At 40.9% G+C, this 16,413-nt stretch overlaps 1 protein-coding gene across 1 annotated transcript; it reads left to right on the forward strand.

Moving 5' to 3' along the window:
- Positions 1-791: 791 nt before the first annotated feature.
- LOC124263273 (leucine-rich repeat extensin-like protein 3) lies at positions 792-1,235 on the forward strand. Its single transcript, XM_046697865.1, has one exon. The coding sequence runs from the start codon at positions 792-794 to the stop codon at positions 1,233-1,235; it is 444 nt and encodes a 147-aa protein (XP_046553821.1).
- The last annotated feature ends 15,178 nt before the right edge of the window (positions 1,236-16,413 follow it).

Raw genomic sequence — 16,413 nt, forward strand, 5'->3', positions numbered from 1 at the left:
GTCTCCGTTACTCTCAACATGTGACCTGACGTTATTGTGCTGTAGTGTCACTCCATGGACGTTCTCTTGTGAACATTGTAAAACATCAGATGTTGAAATCTCATCATGGTGTCTCACAAAATTCAACTTATCATCAATCACATTCACTGGGTCTACCCCAGGTCGTAACGCAACAACCCCAAAAACGATCGCCTTCAAGATCGTATTGCGTGAAGTAGCATTTACATAAATGCCTGTTGACACTACGTGCTCTGTCATCGGATTGATAATAGTGCATGAAGCGTAACTCATTAGTAAAGAACATTCTTCTCAAGTGTCCAACGTTCCGACGACTTCTGATGCGGTAATCTGTTGATAGTCGTCATGAGTAGAGTATGTTGTTCCTGTGGACGTTGCCTGTGGGCCTTTCGTTGTCACGCTTCAAAACAACTAAATCAAGCATTTCTGTGGTCATTTTTACACAAGAGCGGCCAAATGAAATCTCATCAATATTGTCTTTCCAGAATCTTCACTTTCTAAGACTGATTAAACTGGTAATGACGTGCGAATGAATATTTGACCTTTCCTGGCAAACGTTTGAAATCATATATATTACCTAATAATATTTCTTGAACGAAAAGCATTCAATAACCGAGTTATTGAAAATCTTTCAACACATTATCCACGTTTTACATCCACAAATTCTTACGGAGGTTTGTGAGTGAAAGAAATCTACTTCTCAATAACCCGTTGCTTTGAATATGACGGTTGCTCGTTTTGTAATTATTTAAGCGTTAAATGCAGTTCTACTCATGATATCAAATATCATCAATCCTCCATGGTACCGACAGTCCTCCTCCATCAGTCCTCCATCAGTCCTCCGTCAGTCTTCCATGGTACCGACAGTCCTCCTCTATCAGTCCTCCATGATACCAACAGTCCTCCATCAGTCCTCCATCAGTCTTCCATGGCACCGACAGTCCTCCTCCATCAGTCCGCCATCAGTCCTCCATGGTACTGACAGTCCTCCATCAGTCCTCAATGATAACAACAGTCCTCCTCCATCAGTCCTCCATGCTACCGACAGTCCTCCATCAGTCCTCCGTGGTACCGACAGTCCTCCATCAGTCCTCCATGGTACTGACAGTCCTCCATCAGTCCTCCATCAGTCCTCCATGGTACCGACAGTCCTCCATCAGTCCTCCATGGTACTGACAGTCCTCCATCAGTCCTCCATCAGTCCTCAATGGTACTGACCGCCCTCCTTCAGTCCTCCATGGTACCGACAGTCCTCCTTCTGTCATTCAGCAGTCATCTTGCAGTCCCCCATGGTACCGACAGTCCTCCATCAGTCCTCCATGGTACCAACAGTCCTCCATCAGTCTCCATGGTACCGACAGTCCTCCATCGGTCCTCCATGGTACCAACAGTCCTCCATCAGTCCTCCATGGTACCGACAGTCCTTCATCAGTCCCCATGGTACCGACAGTCCTCCATCAGTCCTCCATGGTACCGACAGTCCTCCATCAGTCCTCCATGGTACCGGTTCTTGGCTTGGCAGCACCACCACCGCAATGTTTCTTTCACCTCAAGGGTAAAGACCCGCTTGCCTTTATCTTTCCCCTGCTTAGAGCTGGTACACTGCGATATACTCTTCACTTACTCATTCATGTGTATCTGTTGTACCAACCATATTATCACTGAAAGTGAAATGTGAACAAGTTCTCCATACATTGTTGCCATACATTCGTGGTGAGTAAGTAGTGCAAAGTGGTTACCGAAATCGTGTTAATAGCTAATTTTATCTCTTAAACCCTACCAATCCCACCTTCTTGAGTAAGTCAGAATGTTTGGTTGTATGTCGGTTTAGCAACTTCCTTTCAATGTCATAGCTTGGGACGTTTTCCGTGTTGGGAATCGAACCCGAGAGATGAACAAACACTTTATCCACCTAACTACTCATTCGCCTCTTGGGCCAGGAAAGCGAATACGATTAGACAAGTCGCCAAACCAGACCGAGTTTGGGCATTACTTTAAAGATAAGTTTACTGTTATATATTGGCTTTTGAAAAAAAAAACATATGCTGATTTGGAACAAATTTTATAATAGATGTAATATAGTTGACGGATTTCCATGTCAGAGAACAACCCGTTGATGTCTGTTGCTAGTACTCTACTGACACGGACAAAGATGAATGGCCATTCAATTAAATGATTGTCTTTGAAAAGGAGATAACGATTAAATTTGATCAAAAAGCATCAATTGACAGAAATATTTTGGTAATCTGATGAATTCTCACTAAATCAATATGCATACAATTCAGATAAATGAATTGTATCCATTTAAATTAATACCTCTTGCCACTATTTCGCATTTTAAATCTCCATTTGTCAAATTTTCTGCGTTTTATTATTGATGAGAATTGGATATGTCAATATGACCTAATGTCTGAGAGATTTTATCGTCTGCAGTTGGACAACGATCCTGGAAATCATCATGAGGTGTCATGCTGGTGTCCATTGGTAAAGACTTGTCGCTCACACAAACAGACATCGCCTATAACAACATACCGCTTTTACGACATCGTGAACAAAGGGTGACGTCATCGTTGACTATTAGCATTATGTTTCAAGACGTTTCCTGTAGATATAACTTGAATATACACACATTATGTATGTTAAGACGTCATTAGACAGAACGTTATATTTTGCCAGGAGACCCAACGCAATGTGGAGCTTGATAACCTGTAGATACCTGCGTAACCAAATCTTTTCACATGTTACCGTTATTAATGAAACAGTGTGAATATAATGATTCAAAGAGAACTTACAATAGCCAACATTCAGTGATCTCGGGAGAGACGGCGGTGTCGTCACGCCCAAGTTCCTGGTTCAGTGCCCAGCAGTTATGGCTCTTACGTTTATATTTCACACAACATTTAAACTGTTATTTTATTTCATGTATTTTCTATCATGTCTCGGCAGTGTTTGACTTGGACTATAAAAGGATGTGTTTGCAACTATGATTACACACTTATACATTTACCAAGAAACCGTTACCTATTCAGTATATATATATCTTCGGCAATACCAATAATTAAAAGCGTTATATATGGAATCATTAGACAGGAAGCAAGGAATGTATATAATAATTGTATGAATCGATAATGAACATATGGAAAGTGGTTGGATTCCAGAGACCGTCAGCCGACGCATGCTCAGCAGTTCTTCGATCAAGGTCACGGCTTTCAGGGCCTGAAGAAGCTTTTAAAAACTTTGTATTGCTTGTTTGGTTTTCTGGTTAAATTTGTTTTTGTTTGTGTTTATATTTCAGATGAACAATAGATTTATCGTTGCATGTGATTCATAAAGACGTGTTCAAGATATAGTCGGAATTGTGCAATTCAGTCGGCTTTAGACACATATATTTAAGCATAAGAAACGATTTTTTCCGCCTTTATTTGCAAGAGAAATAATTGTAACTTGAGAAATTGGGAAGGGCTCTTCTGCTAACTGGATTTATATTGGTTACAATGTGGATGCAATGGCATTAGTGAATTTGAAAGAACGGAAACACATACAGACATTACAAGAGAATAGAATTTCAGTTTTGTGGGGGTTGGGGAGCGGTTAGGGTCGTGGGCGTTTTAAGAAAAGGTCAAGTACTACAAGATTAGTCCGGCCATGATGTCTCGTGGCTTGTTTACCCATAACACACGGTGTATTTGAAAATTATGCTGGTCATGACACCTGGTGTTCTTTTCTGTCACCAGTAAACCAACTACTGAAAACGAATAATATTTAAAATAACGATGATAAGTTGTTTTACTCCTTCCAGGTTTGCGCGGAACCTATATTGTGAAATTAACTACTCACGACAAATAGAAAATAAGAATAACATATGAAAGACATGTTGTTTAGGGTTGCTAACAAACCAGGCATTACACTGGGTAAAACCAGACGTAGCAGCCAAACGTAACAAAAATTAATGTTACTGCACAAAGAATGTTAAGAGTGTTGAAAGTCACTGTTGTTTTATAGGAGGTGGGTAGCGTTGAAGTTAAAGTGTTCGCACGTCATGACGACTCGGGATTTGATTCCCCACATGAGTGCACTGTTGGCCATTGTTGCAGTGGAGCCCATTTCTGGTGTCCCCGGCCGTGATATTGCTTGAATATTGGTAAACGTGCCGTAAAACTAAACTCAATCACTCACTGCTGCTTGACTTAGGAGAAGCTCGTTCTTGAATCCAGAATAGTGTTGGAAACTGGCAGATAACAGTTACTGATGTTTACAAACCGGACCCAATCCGCGTTTGAATAGAAGATAATACAAAAGTAAAACAATAAAAATCAGCCTATAGTCGCTCTTGGCGCGTGCTTGCACATTCAAGAGCATCAATGTCCAAAACATTTTGAATGGTCAGGCTACAAATGATTATGAACATGTGTCACAAGAACTGGATCCAGCACTTCCTGGATGTACTGTTTAGGTAAATTGTGGGAATGGTGGGTGCTGCAGGTTGGGCGGGACATGCTCTTCGGCGAACACCTGGTCATCACTGATGTTGAATAGTCCATAAGTTTCAATCTACACCAAATGAAACCTGTTGTGAGTATAGTCAATACAAGGTGCTATTTTCCACTGATGTTTTAATATTTTTATATCGCAATGATAGATATGGCTATGGTACCCTAATCATACACAACTGTAATACAACTCTGGCAGCAATGACATTAGTCATTCATCAACTGCAGATTAATACTGTCTTGTACATCATTTATTTGTTAATCAGCCTGTCCCTGAGGGCACCACACCTGATGAAATGTATGTTTCAATAACAAGAGACGACAAAATGCAACTATATTAGAGAAATATAATTTCAGCATCTAAATAATTGGAAAGTACCTGACATATCAGAAGGTAATAAAACATCATTAGTGATTGCGAATATCCTTATGGCAACAACACAATGAATACACTGTCTATATACCCTCAACACGAATACCAATAAGCAAATGGCGTTATCTTTGAAAGAATTGTTGAACATGTAATGGTTTGAGTAGTTGTATAATGTATTGGGCAGACAGACGCATATAAGGCTACAACAACCCATTGGAATGCTGATTGAGTGTATCTCTACCTCAACACACTATCAAATTAAAGTCTCATTTTCCCTGTATTTTACAACAAGTAACTGTTTCGATATACAGTTTCGCAAACATTTTAGAAACCGCTCACTGATCAGAGAGACAGATGTTTTCCGGATAATTCACTTGATTTACAACACAGCATCACAGCATTAGGCAAGATTCGGCTCTGTGATTCGGATCACCATTTACATGCTTGTAAAGTTGATTAAATATAGAGAGGCATAACCGTTATTGTTGACGTTAGTTTTGTTGGCTTCCTAAAACATTATTTTGCTTTTTGTGATTGTTATCACTTACAGCAACAGGGGAGAGGTAATACAAGATGGAGACCATGCTAGTCCATGCATCGGAATGAAACCAGATCACTAAGTTTATATCTGTCTCGTTATATTTACGATTTGATTTCTTTGCTTATGCAAATCTTTGCAAGGAAACATCAACTGACTCAATTTATTATGCTTGATATGAATATTGTATTCAGTCTACTTTTGAACATTACTCCACAGCTAGATTCGCGCTGACTTGACTTTAACCAGTAGTTCAAAGGACATTATTCGTTATGCGTTTATCATCATTATTCATACCCTTCACCTTCATCCTTCAACAGAAGTAGATTGTAAACGTTCAAATCTCAAAAGCTGAATGGACATTAAGTAGTGCACTACCTCAACAGAGGCGTGTAACCAATCATATTCCCTTGTTGTCTTCTCTCACGTCCGCGCTGTTTGGAGGTCACGTCGTGATTATTGTCCTCTGTTAGGTCCGTGCTCTTTCTGCAGTGTTTCAAATGTACCATACGTGCTACTGGGTTACTGTAGTTTCATGTGTATTTCTGTTCTGTGGAGCCCTGAGATATAAAGTTCAAACAGTAACCAGTGTTTCGAATTCGTTTCTACTTTGTCTTAACGTAGTTTGGGCTGATTAATCAAACATTGCAAGCTGATTGGGGACATGCTACTGGGATCTGACTGGGCAAGAACATGCAAGAACAGACAATACAATCCACTGATGTTGTGTGCCTTACGTGCAATAGGGTAATACTTGTTTCTTGACTGACTCTGTTCTGTGAAGTGAGATATAAAGCTCAAACAGTAATCCGATAATCCGACACAATGAGGTACAGTCCTCCTTTCATAGTCACGTTGTTATTGTTGAATTGTGCTGTGCTTCAGGTTTTGAATTTTTAAAGTGGCGGTTTGGGGTGAGAGGTTTGTTTGGCGGGTTTATCAAAAATGATACTTACCAATAATGACGAAACTTGTCCTCAGATGTTCTAACAAAAGTAACGTTTCTCTGAGGTGTTTGATGTTCGGGATGTAATGTGTTGTGGGTCAAAAACAATTGACCAACAATTTGAGACAAAAGCTCAAATATTCTCAACAATGATCCGCAAAACATTACACCAGATATTCTCTCAACACGTTGAACCCGATTTGGTTCCGCTTTGAAACATGTCAAATATGGCGTGACAAAACAACATTTATTCGACAAAACCCTGCTGTATCCACAACGATTGAGTCAGGCTGCCCTTGGTGTAATCATCGACATTCAGCTCAAGGTGTGTCACTTTGACATGGTATTCTGTGTTTGTTTTGTCGTCTTGCCCTTTACAATTGTTTCAACTGACGATATATCGCTGTAGAAAGTGTCCTCCGCTGTGTTGAATGCTCCTGAATGTCTATGGAATCATTGTGGTGTACAATCATTCTCACAAGTATATTTTGTTTCACACTAATAGCTGGTAGACTTGTGGGGAATCTTAATTGAATTACCACAAGTTGTATTCTTTATTAAATAATGTGCAATGAAAACCTGGGCCGCCCACCTGATGCTAGTATGACCAATGTGTTGGTTCTGATGCCGCTGTGTATTCAGACTCCAGATAAAGATATTATCAGGTTGTCTATATCTGGGGGAATAGTGTTAACTGTACACATCCTAACACAGGCTCATGACAACCATCTAGTTGCAGAACATACCAGCTTGTCCATCTCTGTGGTATGAACGATTACCGTATGCACCCAAACATGGGTTCATGACATAGATGGAGTGGTCCGTTAATTGTTTTCTAAAATACGATTCTGTTCCGAATATTTGAAAACATTGTTGGCCTCTGGCTTTACCACACAACGAAATTATCATAATGGATGTACTGGAACCATTATTCACCGTTGGTTAAAAAAACAGCTTGGCTCCGTCTTTCGGGGGAACAAATTGTATGTCTTGAAGTGCTGAAGAATATCCCGAATCAAAAGAGGATCAAATAGGATGTAATATGTTTTACCTTGAACTCTTGTCTGCGTACAAATCAAACGTTAGTACAAGGAGCTAGGAGATCTGTTGTTAGATCCTAAATTTAGTCTGGTAAGCGTTTCGGCTTATTATGGACAATGACCGTAATGGAATGCAACAATACTATCTGATCAGGCCAACCATTCATATTGCTGTCTCAGCCGATTCTTGGTGATGGTGATGGGCTGCAAGACCAGAACGCTGTTCCACAAAGTGCAAAGCCGATCATAACTTTAAGACAGATATATGGTAGATGTCGTGCTAAGATCGCTTTCTAGAATGGTCCCAATGATATAGATTTTAGCCAGATGCCTTCCGTATTTGTTTCCAATTCCAGACTGTGCAGCATTGTTTTTCTGTTGCACTGTTGGACGATATGTAAACAATCACAAAATGAAATAATTAGACACACAAATAGGTCACGGATTACAAAACCTGTATGTATTGTAACCAATGAGACAATGATTGGTTTAATGTTGCTGAAACAAATGTAGCCACAATTGTACTTTTAGCAGAGATTTCTTGAATGTGGAAACTTTAAGGGTTTTGTCGCTTCTATTCTACTAACAGATTCTGATATCGTTTTTCTCATTATATAACTTGGGCACGCTATGCCTCTGTTCTGTGTCGCCTTCTTTTCAGTCAACGTTTACAGAGTGAGTGAATGAAGTTGTGAGTTGGTTTTCACGCCCCCTTGAACAACATTTTTAAGTTTCAACACGTTACATTTGGGATTACACTTTGTCAGGAAAGTACAGATTCTAGTACTTTTGTTGGACTGAGTCCCATTCGGGATTGGAAACCCACACTGTCACAATAAGGCACCTAATCGCCAACACACAAAATCAGCTATCTAACCCACTCAGCCACCACTGCTTCAACAAAAAATGAGACATAACCTCGTTAATCAGGACATTATCGCCTTCATTAAAATATTCCAAAAAGCACGAGTCCTGATTAACAAATCCTGCTTCTAATTTGTATCAATAGGTACGCGATCCTGTCAGTACGATGTTTCCGAATTACCAGAATCCGAACAAGACGGATTTCTGTGAGAAGAAATGTAATAACACGAGTCACGTGATGGTCACGTGACACCTGACAATTAATGAACTACACATCATTGGAAGGGCAATCAAATGTTTGGCAACTAATTAGCTAATCAGCTATCGATCATTCCTCTCATGAGCCTAGTGGCCTCCCACTACACAGCCTGATACTAATCCCTTATTGACAAAGGCGATTTCCTTACGGTCTTAGTCAATAAGGATATCACCCGGCGACTATAGCGCATGTGTAATAACAACCCCAGGGAGACAGCCGTATATGCAGAGCCATATAGATGCTGACAGATTTCCATGACCTTATTTGGTAACTATTCCATAACCATCGATAAGGCTGGAACATGTCTGGGCAATTTAGATTGGGAGTGGGGTATAAAAAACTGTGCGGGAGTGTATATCAAATATTCTTCAGAATGCATGTAAGAATGGCATCGTCAAACATGACTGGTGACAGAGATGGTCGTGTTTAGGGATCTGACCATATTAGACACAGAATGAACATGCTATATCATGTACCGAGTGATAACGACGTCTATTTCTGACTAATACAATAGGTTTAAATTGCAACATGAGTAGATTTCCTTTTTATGAGATGTTTTCCGTTTCCCTAGTCTTTTCATTATGAAATCAGCAACTTTGTTTGATAAGTTGTCAGAAATCCAAATAGAGATCCGTGTATTGATTGCAAACATCACGCAACCTAGCGGCAATATAGCTAGCTGCTTCACCGAGACTACAGTTCTACATAATCTGAGTTACAGGAAGTCTGAACAGCTGTGAGTGCTTACAGAAACGACAAGAGGTTGTTCGGTTTCAACAAGTATGTTCCGTGTCTTTAGGAGGTTGTCAACATATTGTCAACAGTTGTTATATCACCTCTTACCTGAACTCGATGTTGTCAAAACATTGATCTGAATGACCTTAAGTGTCAGATAAGTGTCTCTGGCCTTCACACATAAAAGGCCTAGTATATACATTCCCATATTTGCATAGACGATCACGTTATAATATCCCATCATGGAGGCCTTTGTATTTAGCATTTCTTGGAATTGTTACAAAAAAGATGAAAAACTCTGATAGTATGACCCCGGACTCATAATGATAAATCAGTCAAATTCATTATCAGATGCTCATGAAAAGGTGAGCAGACCCTGCTCAATTGGTAACAAACACGGACACCCGGTGCCCTACTTTGGCTGAAGGATAGTTCTGATGTACATAAGATCTGAACCCCGTGTTTCTTTACTTATCATGGAACTTGAATAAGGTATTTTTGACTAAGCTAAACATTTTCTTTCATATACAATTATGAAAGCATTTCTGGGAGTAGACATGAATGCTTTTTATTGTATTTCATCAATAGCGCACTTCAGACCATTTGAGATGTTTATCTCACTGCAGTCAAAAGTGATGTCATCACATTTTCATAGTGTCGAAATACCATTTGAACAACTTCCGAAATGTAATAATCATCACCTAAAGCTATATGTATGTCAAATGTTGTCCAGCCTATGGCTAGAGATTTGATGTTGAGATGAATTATACTGGAAAGTACAACACCATTGATATCCCCTTTCAACGTGAACACTACCACCAGAACTAGTCCGGAAGAGGTTGTCTATACCGTCCTGTAATACAGTCTACTGTAATATGCAATAAAGGATGGACGCCAAGACACTTAAATCAAATCGGATCTGCTGCCAGACAGTAGTTTGATTCCCGTATAGATCTCCACTGACAGATGCAGCAACAGATTGGCGCTAGTCTTAACACTGTTTTACATCTCCGAACAGCTCTACGTTACCAGTGGGAACCAAGGAGTTGTAGCCAGACAGGCTGTATAACACTTCAATGTATATTGACCATTACCAGGATCTACCATTGACGTGTGTTGCTGAATGAGCCTTCTGTAAATTTACAGGAATAGCGACATATTGATGACTGCGGCGATAAACATCATTCACTCATCCATTCACTCATATCCACACCAACCAGCCCTTGCAAGTGGTATGCGTCCTTGATAATAGCACTGAATGTATACTCTTCAAGAAAAAGAAGCTTGACATAGGTATGAAACCACTTTTCTCAATATATCCATAAGCATTAAATAAAAAGGGAATTGTATTAAGCAAAGATAAGGCTGATGTTTCCAAAATTCACAGAAACACACCCAAACCACATAAACGGAGCGTTTGGGGAACAATTTTACCAATTCAACCAAACGCAACCGGCTGTAAAAGCGTGTAGCATAAGATCCTGTAGTTATGCATGCAGGAACCCTTGCTAAAGGGGTATAAAATGCCACGTCAACGGGTGCTCATACAGACCTTATAGCGGCAGTAAACACAATTACAGAATGCCAATACTGAATAAGACTCAACGTAACAACGCCATTGGCAGATTGCAATCTGGAGCAACTCAGCAAGATGTGGCCGGGCACTTTGGCGTATCCCGACAGACTATCTTTGCATTGTGGACCCGGTACAACCATGCCAACAGCGTTGACGACAGACCAAGGTCGGGGAGACCAAGAGTGACAACTGCAGCAAAAGATCGATACATTAGGCTGCCCCACCTACGAGACTACGACAGCGACGTCTACAACTACGCAGATCCCCAGGCTACGCAGAATTTCAAAACACACAGTACGCAACAGATTGAGGGGGTTCGGACTCTTTGCACGAACACCTGTTCGACGTCATGTATTGACCCGACGTCATCAGAGGGTGAGATGGGCACATGCAAGGTGGAGAAATGTACTGTTCACTGACGAATCACGTTGTCTACTCACACGTGGTAATGGAGCCGCACGTGTCTACAGACGTCGGGTGAACGTTACGCCCCAAACTGTGTCCAGAAGGTTGTCCCATTTGGCGGCGACATTTTCATGGTATGGTCCGACATTGATCACGGTGGAAGGACGCCTCTCGTGCATGTGGCAGGTGCACTGACAGGCTTGCGTTACAAAGACCAGATCCTACAGCCTTACGTTGTTCCTCACGTCAACGTTCACGGTGGGCAATACCAGCACGACAACGCTCGACCGCATATTGTCAGGACTTTCTGCAGCAGAACAACATCCAGACATTACCTTGGTCAGCCCGGTCACCAGTTTTGGGCCCGATTGAGCATCTGTGGAATGTGTTGGATGGACGTGTGCGCAGAAGGAATCCACCACCCCGAACACTTCCGGAGCTTCTTGCAGCACTTCAGTATGAATAGCAGAACATTCCACAGCGTGTTATTGATAACTTGATTGCATCTATGGGTCGCCGGCTTCAACGGTAATTGATGTACGTGGTGGTCACACCCGATACTGACATTTCCCGTACCCCTGTGACATTAACTCTATTGCGTACGTGTACCTGGCTGTGCGACACGATTAATGTTTTCAACAATGTGTGCTAGGATCCTCAAACGAGGTTTGAGTGATGATTTCTGTGTCCTATTTCCAAACAATGTTTTTATTTTACATTTTGAAAGTCAGTGTCAAGTTTCTTCTTTTTTTTGAAGAGTATATACATATACCTTGACTCTTACACGTTTTATGTATATACCGCTGATGTATGTTAAGTGGACTTTTGATGTAGATTCGTAGTACGTCTAGCATCTTTGTGTTGGATGGTAGTGGGTGAAGCCCGGGATCTTGTCACTTTATCCCTGACTGCCTAGGCATCAATAAAATGCATACAATATGACGCACAATAACTATCACACTCATACATACCGCCGTGGGTGAGTGAGTGAATTAAGATTTAAAGTCAAACCTTGTCAATATTTCAGCCATATCGTGACTAAAACTAGTTCTAAATTCACAATACATACATATAATATATAAAACCCTGTCAACGAAGGACAGTAAAACCACTAGATTATCACAGATTGAGTTAAAACTAGCTAGCATATATCCTAAAAAGTAGAAAATTATTTCTGGACAATAAAATGTAAAAATGGGCTCTTGAGCGCCAACAACTGAAGGTAGATCACCATACTAGGGACCATGAGCATACCGCCGTGGATTTTCATTACACAGAAGCACTGTCCTTCGCAAGGTGTCGTCCACAAACGGACAAAACAATGCCGATGCTATGATCCATCATAACTCTCTTGCTCCGTTCATGTTACTTTATAAACGTCATCAGCTGGAGATAACAATGTGCATGCACAACAATGCACTTTAACATGAAGAATGTGTGCAGTAGGAAGAATCCATTCGACAGTGCAAGTGGGGCACGACAGCTGGTAGCCCAGGGGCATGCTAATCTTTTTCACGAACACCTGGCTTACCAACTGTCGGGCCCCGCTTCCACATACATAATAAAGTCGGAATTGGACTATTTTTCAGTGTTGGATCTTACGCCCAATGGAACCTGATACCCAATCCACAAAACGTTTGTAGCAGTATGTCATTCGATTGTATACAGAGTATTAATGGACCATCCATGCCAAATATTAAGCATGTGCTCTCACACATCCAAAATGCAGTAATCTTGTAACCTGCGTCAGTTTTGTTTTTAGATATAACTTCCATCAGAGGAACTCCGGTTCTTACCCACCATTCCACGACCAGAACATCGCAATGAGTTCATTATTTTCATTAATGTTATTTGTTTCGTATTGTAATCATCAGTAAGCATTTGGTTGGTCTTTGTTATTCTCCAAATCTTTGATCAATGTAATTATATGTCACTGAGTCAAGAGCTACCACTGGGGCTTATTTCAAGGTATAGTCCGTTTGGCTCAAAAGCGGACCGATGAATTGCAATCTAACTCGAAAACTAATAAACATATATTACTCAATGAGATGCTGATCATAATCAAAACATCTGACCAACTCTGTGATTTGTTCGCAGAATTTATGTCCTAAAATTAAAAAAGTTTAACAAACTATCATTAAATTTTTTACACAGTGCACTATTTGTTACGAGGGATGAGTGGAGAGAAAGGGACAGGCAGGTGTTAGAGAAGCACGTGCACAAGTGCCGACAAAGTTATTGATTCATTAACCTGTGCTGTGCCATCTCCATCCTTTCTCGCACACCTGACTGTCCCTTTCTCTGCACTCCTCCCTCGTAACAAATAGTGAACTGTGTCAATATTTTAATGATAGTTTGTTAAACAACTTATTTATTTTTAGGACATAAATTCTAAAAAAGCCTCACAGAGTTGGTCTAACGTTTTGATTATGATCAGTGTTTCATTGAGTATTTTATGTTTATTAGTTTTCTAGTTAGATTGCAATTCATCGGTCCGCTTTTGAGCCAAACGGACTATAGTCCAGCAGATCCAGACGATCCGGTTGTGAAACTCAAGCACCATAACCACAAATGTTATTTTACTTACCAAGTATTGGTTTATGACCGTTAAGTGTATTTTTATGTTGTACAAATTCCGCGTTTATAGTGTATGTAGTATTTTAGTCATAATATGAGTACTTTAATGTGGACTTGATCAAATTATTGATAGTCCTGTACGATGATGACCTGACCACTCATGGAGAACAGAGAAACCTTTAGCCTCGATCTCGTGACATTTACTCATATACGATGGTTTTGCCAATACGCGGAACACATTAATGACCCTTTTATACCATTATGGAACAATACAAGATGCATCCTTCCTCCGATTCCTTGAAACGTGGCAGTAACATCACATTCAGAGTACACCTGAAAACTACTTTAAAAGTTTCGAAGTACTGACATTAACACTTTTAACATGCTAAAATGTTTCACGATCTGTGCTTAAAAAGGAACAGCGATTTCAGCAAAATCAATATCGTTACTACAAGTGTAGTTTATAATTTCACAGCAAAATCCCTTAGCTGAATGGTTGTAGTACATGCTGGGTAAAAAGTATGGCTGTCTATAGAACTGACGATTTCAAGCATATTCTTTTTGTATCTGCAACCGTCCACTGATTCGAAAAAATACCCCCATTTTGCTTCAGTTACAACCAGCAGTCACATGTATTACATTAGGTATTACATATATGAGTGAGTGAGTGAGTGGATTTAACGCCGCTATGTCTTCCAGTGGAGAAATACATACACATAATATATACACCATGGTTGGAACATGATGTGGTTGGGTAGCTTAGTTGTTAAAACGTTCGCTCATCACGACGAAGCCCATTTCTTGTGTCCCCGCCGTGATATAGCTGGAATATTGCCAGGAGCGGCGTATAAGCAAACTCACTCACTTACTGATCATGGTGTAACCTTACTGGGTGCTTCAAATGTCTGTGATTGGAAATATGACCAATTTACAGAAATGATTGGATTAAAGAGATTAGGTCGTGATTGGACGACTGAAAAGTCACGTGAGGACGAGTTGTGTGCTTCATTGATTTACATGATACAATGAATATAATCGGTGTATAAGTGTCACGTTATACCAGGACTTTCGATGGAACTTAGTTTCAATGATGAAAGTGTCTGTGACCTAGATGGTCCCGATGTAACCTTTGCTCACAATGGATTGAAAACACTCCATCACAGAGGATGTAATTGAAGTCAGGACTGCGATGGCGTCGGAGACGTTACGTTTGAGCAACTTCATTTCGTGTGGGTATTCAATATCACTGGAATTTGATAAGATAGCAATATGAAAAAAAGTTTCATCAAGACATATACCGACCAATGGTATGTCTACGGGAGGTTCTAAACCCGTCAAGGGTGAAGCATGTGGTGTTTATATCTTATCAATGTAATTAAATAAATTGCCAGACTTTCGACCAGCGTATTTACAGGTCTCATACATTGAAGCGTTAAACAAACATATACTAAGCAGCAAAAGAAACGTCGGTTTGGAATTTTCCTTCGCAGAAACGGATAACTGTAAACTCATTTAATGTTTTCATTGTATATTTTTGACAACATCTCCAACTTTACCTGAGCAATGACATTCCTTCCCAAACTCAAAATGGAACCCAGGAAATGGTCTCAAAAACGCAACCTGATCTCGGAGATGGTACGGTGTTCTCCATGTTTTTCATGCAACTCATGGTGCACGTGCTGTTCACAAGGACCAGCCCTATAAAATGCACCCCCAAACCTGGTTGAAACATTCACATTACAACGTCAGCAGGATGCCGCGACTCGCGACAGCTGAGAGGAACCAGGCGCTCGAAAGACTTTCAGCTGGCCACACTGCACAAGTCGTTGCCAATCACTTGCATGTCAACGTTCGGACCATCTACAAGCTGCAGCAACGTTTCCGGGCCACCAACACCACAAATGATCGCCCCCGTACTGGGTGACAAGGGACCAAGGGTGACACCAAGACAAGACCGCCGTGGTGTAAGACAGCATGTACAGAATCCCTTCATACAGGCATCCGAAACAGCACGCCAGACAGTGGGGACACACGGAAGACCAATCAGTACTGATACAGTACGCCGACGTCTTAACAGCGGGAACCTCCATTGCCGTAGACCTTACCGTGGACCTATCCTAACCCTTCGTCATTGGCGTGAACGTCTACAGTTTGCCCTACAATACCAAAACTGGCGATACAGGCAATGGAGAACTGTTCTGTTCACAGATAAGAGTCGGTACTGCGTATCAACTGTAGATGGCAAAACAAGAATATCGCGACGACGTGGCCAGCGTTACTCAGACCAATGTGTTATGGAAGGTGCGCTACATCGACCAAGCTCTCAGACCCCACGTCATACCACATTTCGCACGTCACCGGAACAACATTTCCCAGCATGATAACGCCCGGGCCCATACTGCTAGAGCTACACGGGACTTCCTGCAGCAGAACGGTGTCAACATTATGCAGTGGCCAGCCCTTAATCCTGATTTAAACCCAATTGAACATCTTTGGCATAAAATTCATAGGAGACTGAATAATGTCATACCAAGGCCGAACACAGCCGATTTGTTGCGCAAGGCCTTTCTCAGAGTGTAGTTCCAGGTGTCA

Source organism: Haliotis rubra, unplaced genomic scaffold (genome assembly GCF_003918875.1).
Source record: "Haliotis rubra isolate DU_JTF1 unplaced genomic scaffold, ASM391887v1 Scf876, whole genome shotgun sequence".
Classification (NCBI taxonomy): Eukaryota; Metazoa; Mollusca; class Gastropoda; order Lepetellida; family Haliotidae; genus Haliotis; species Haliotis rubra.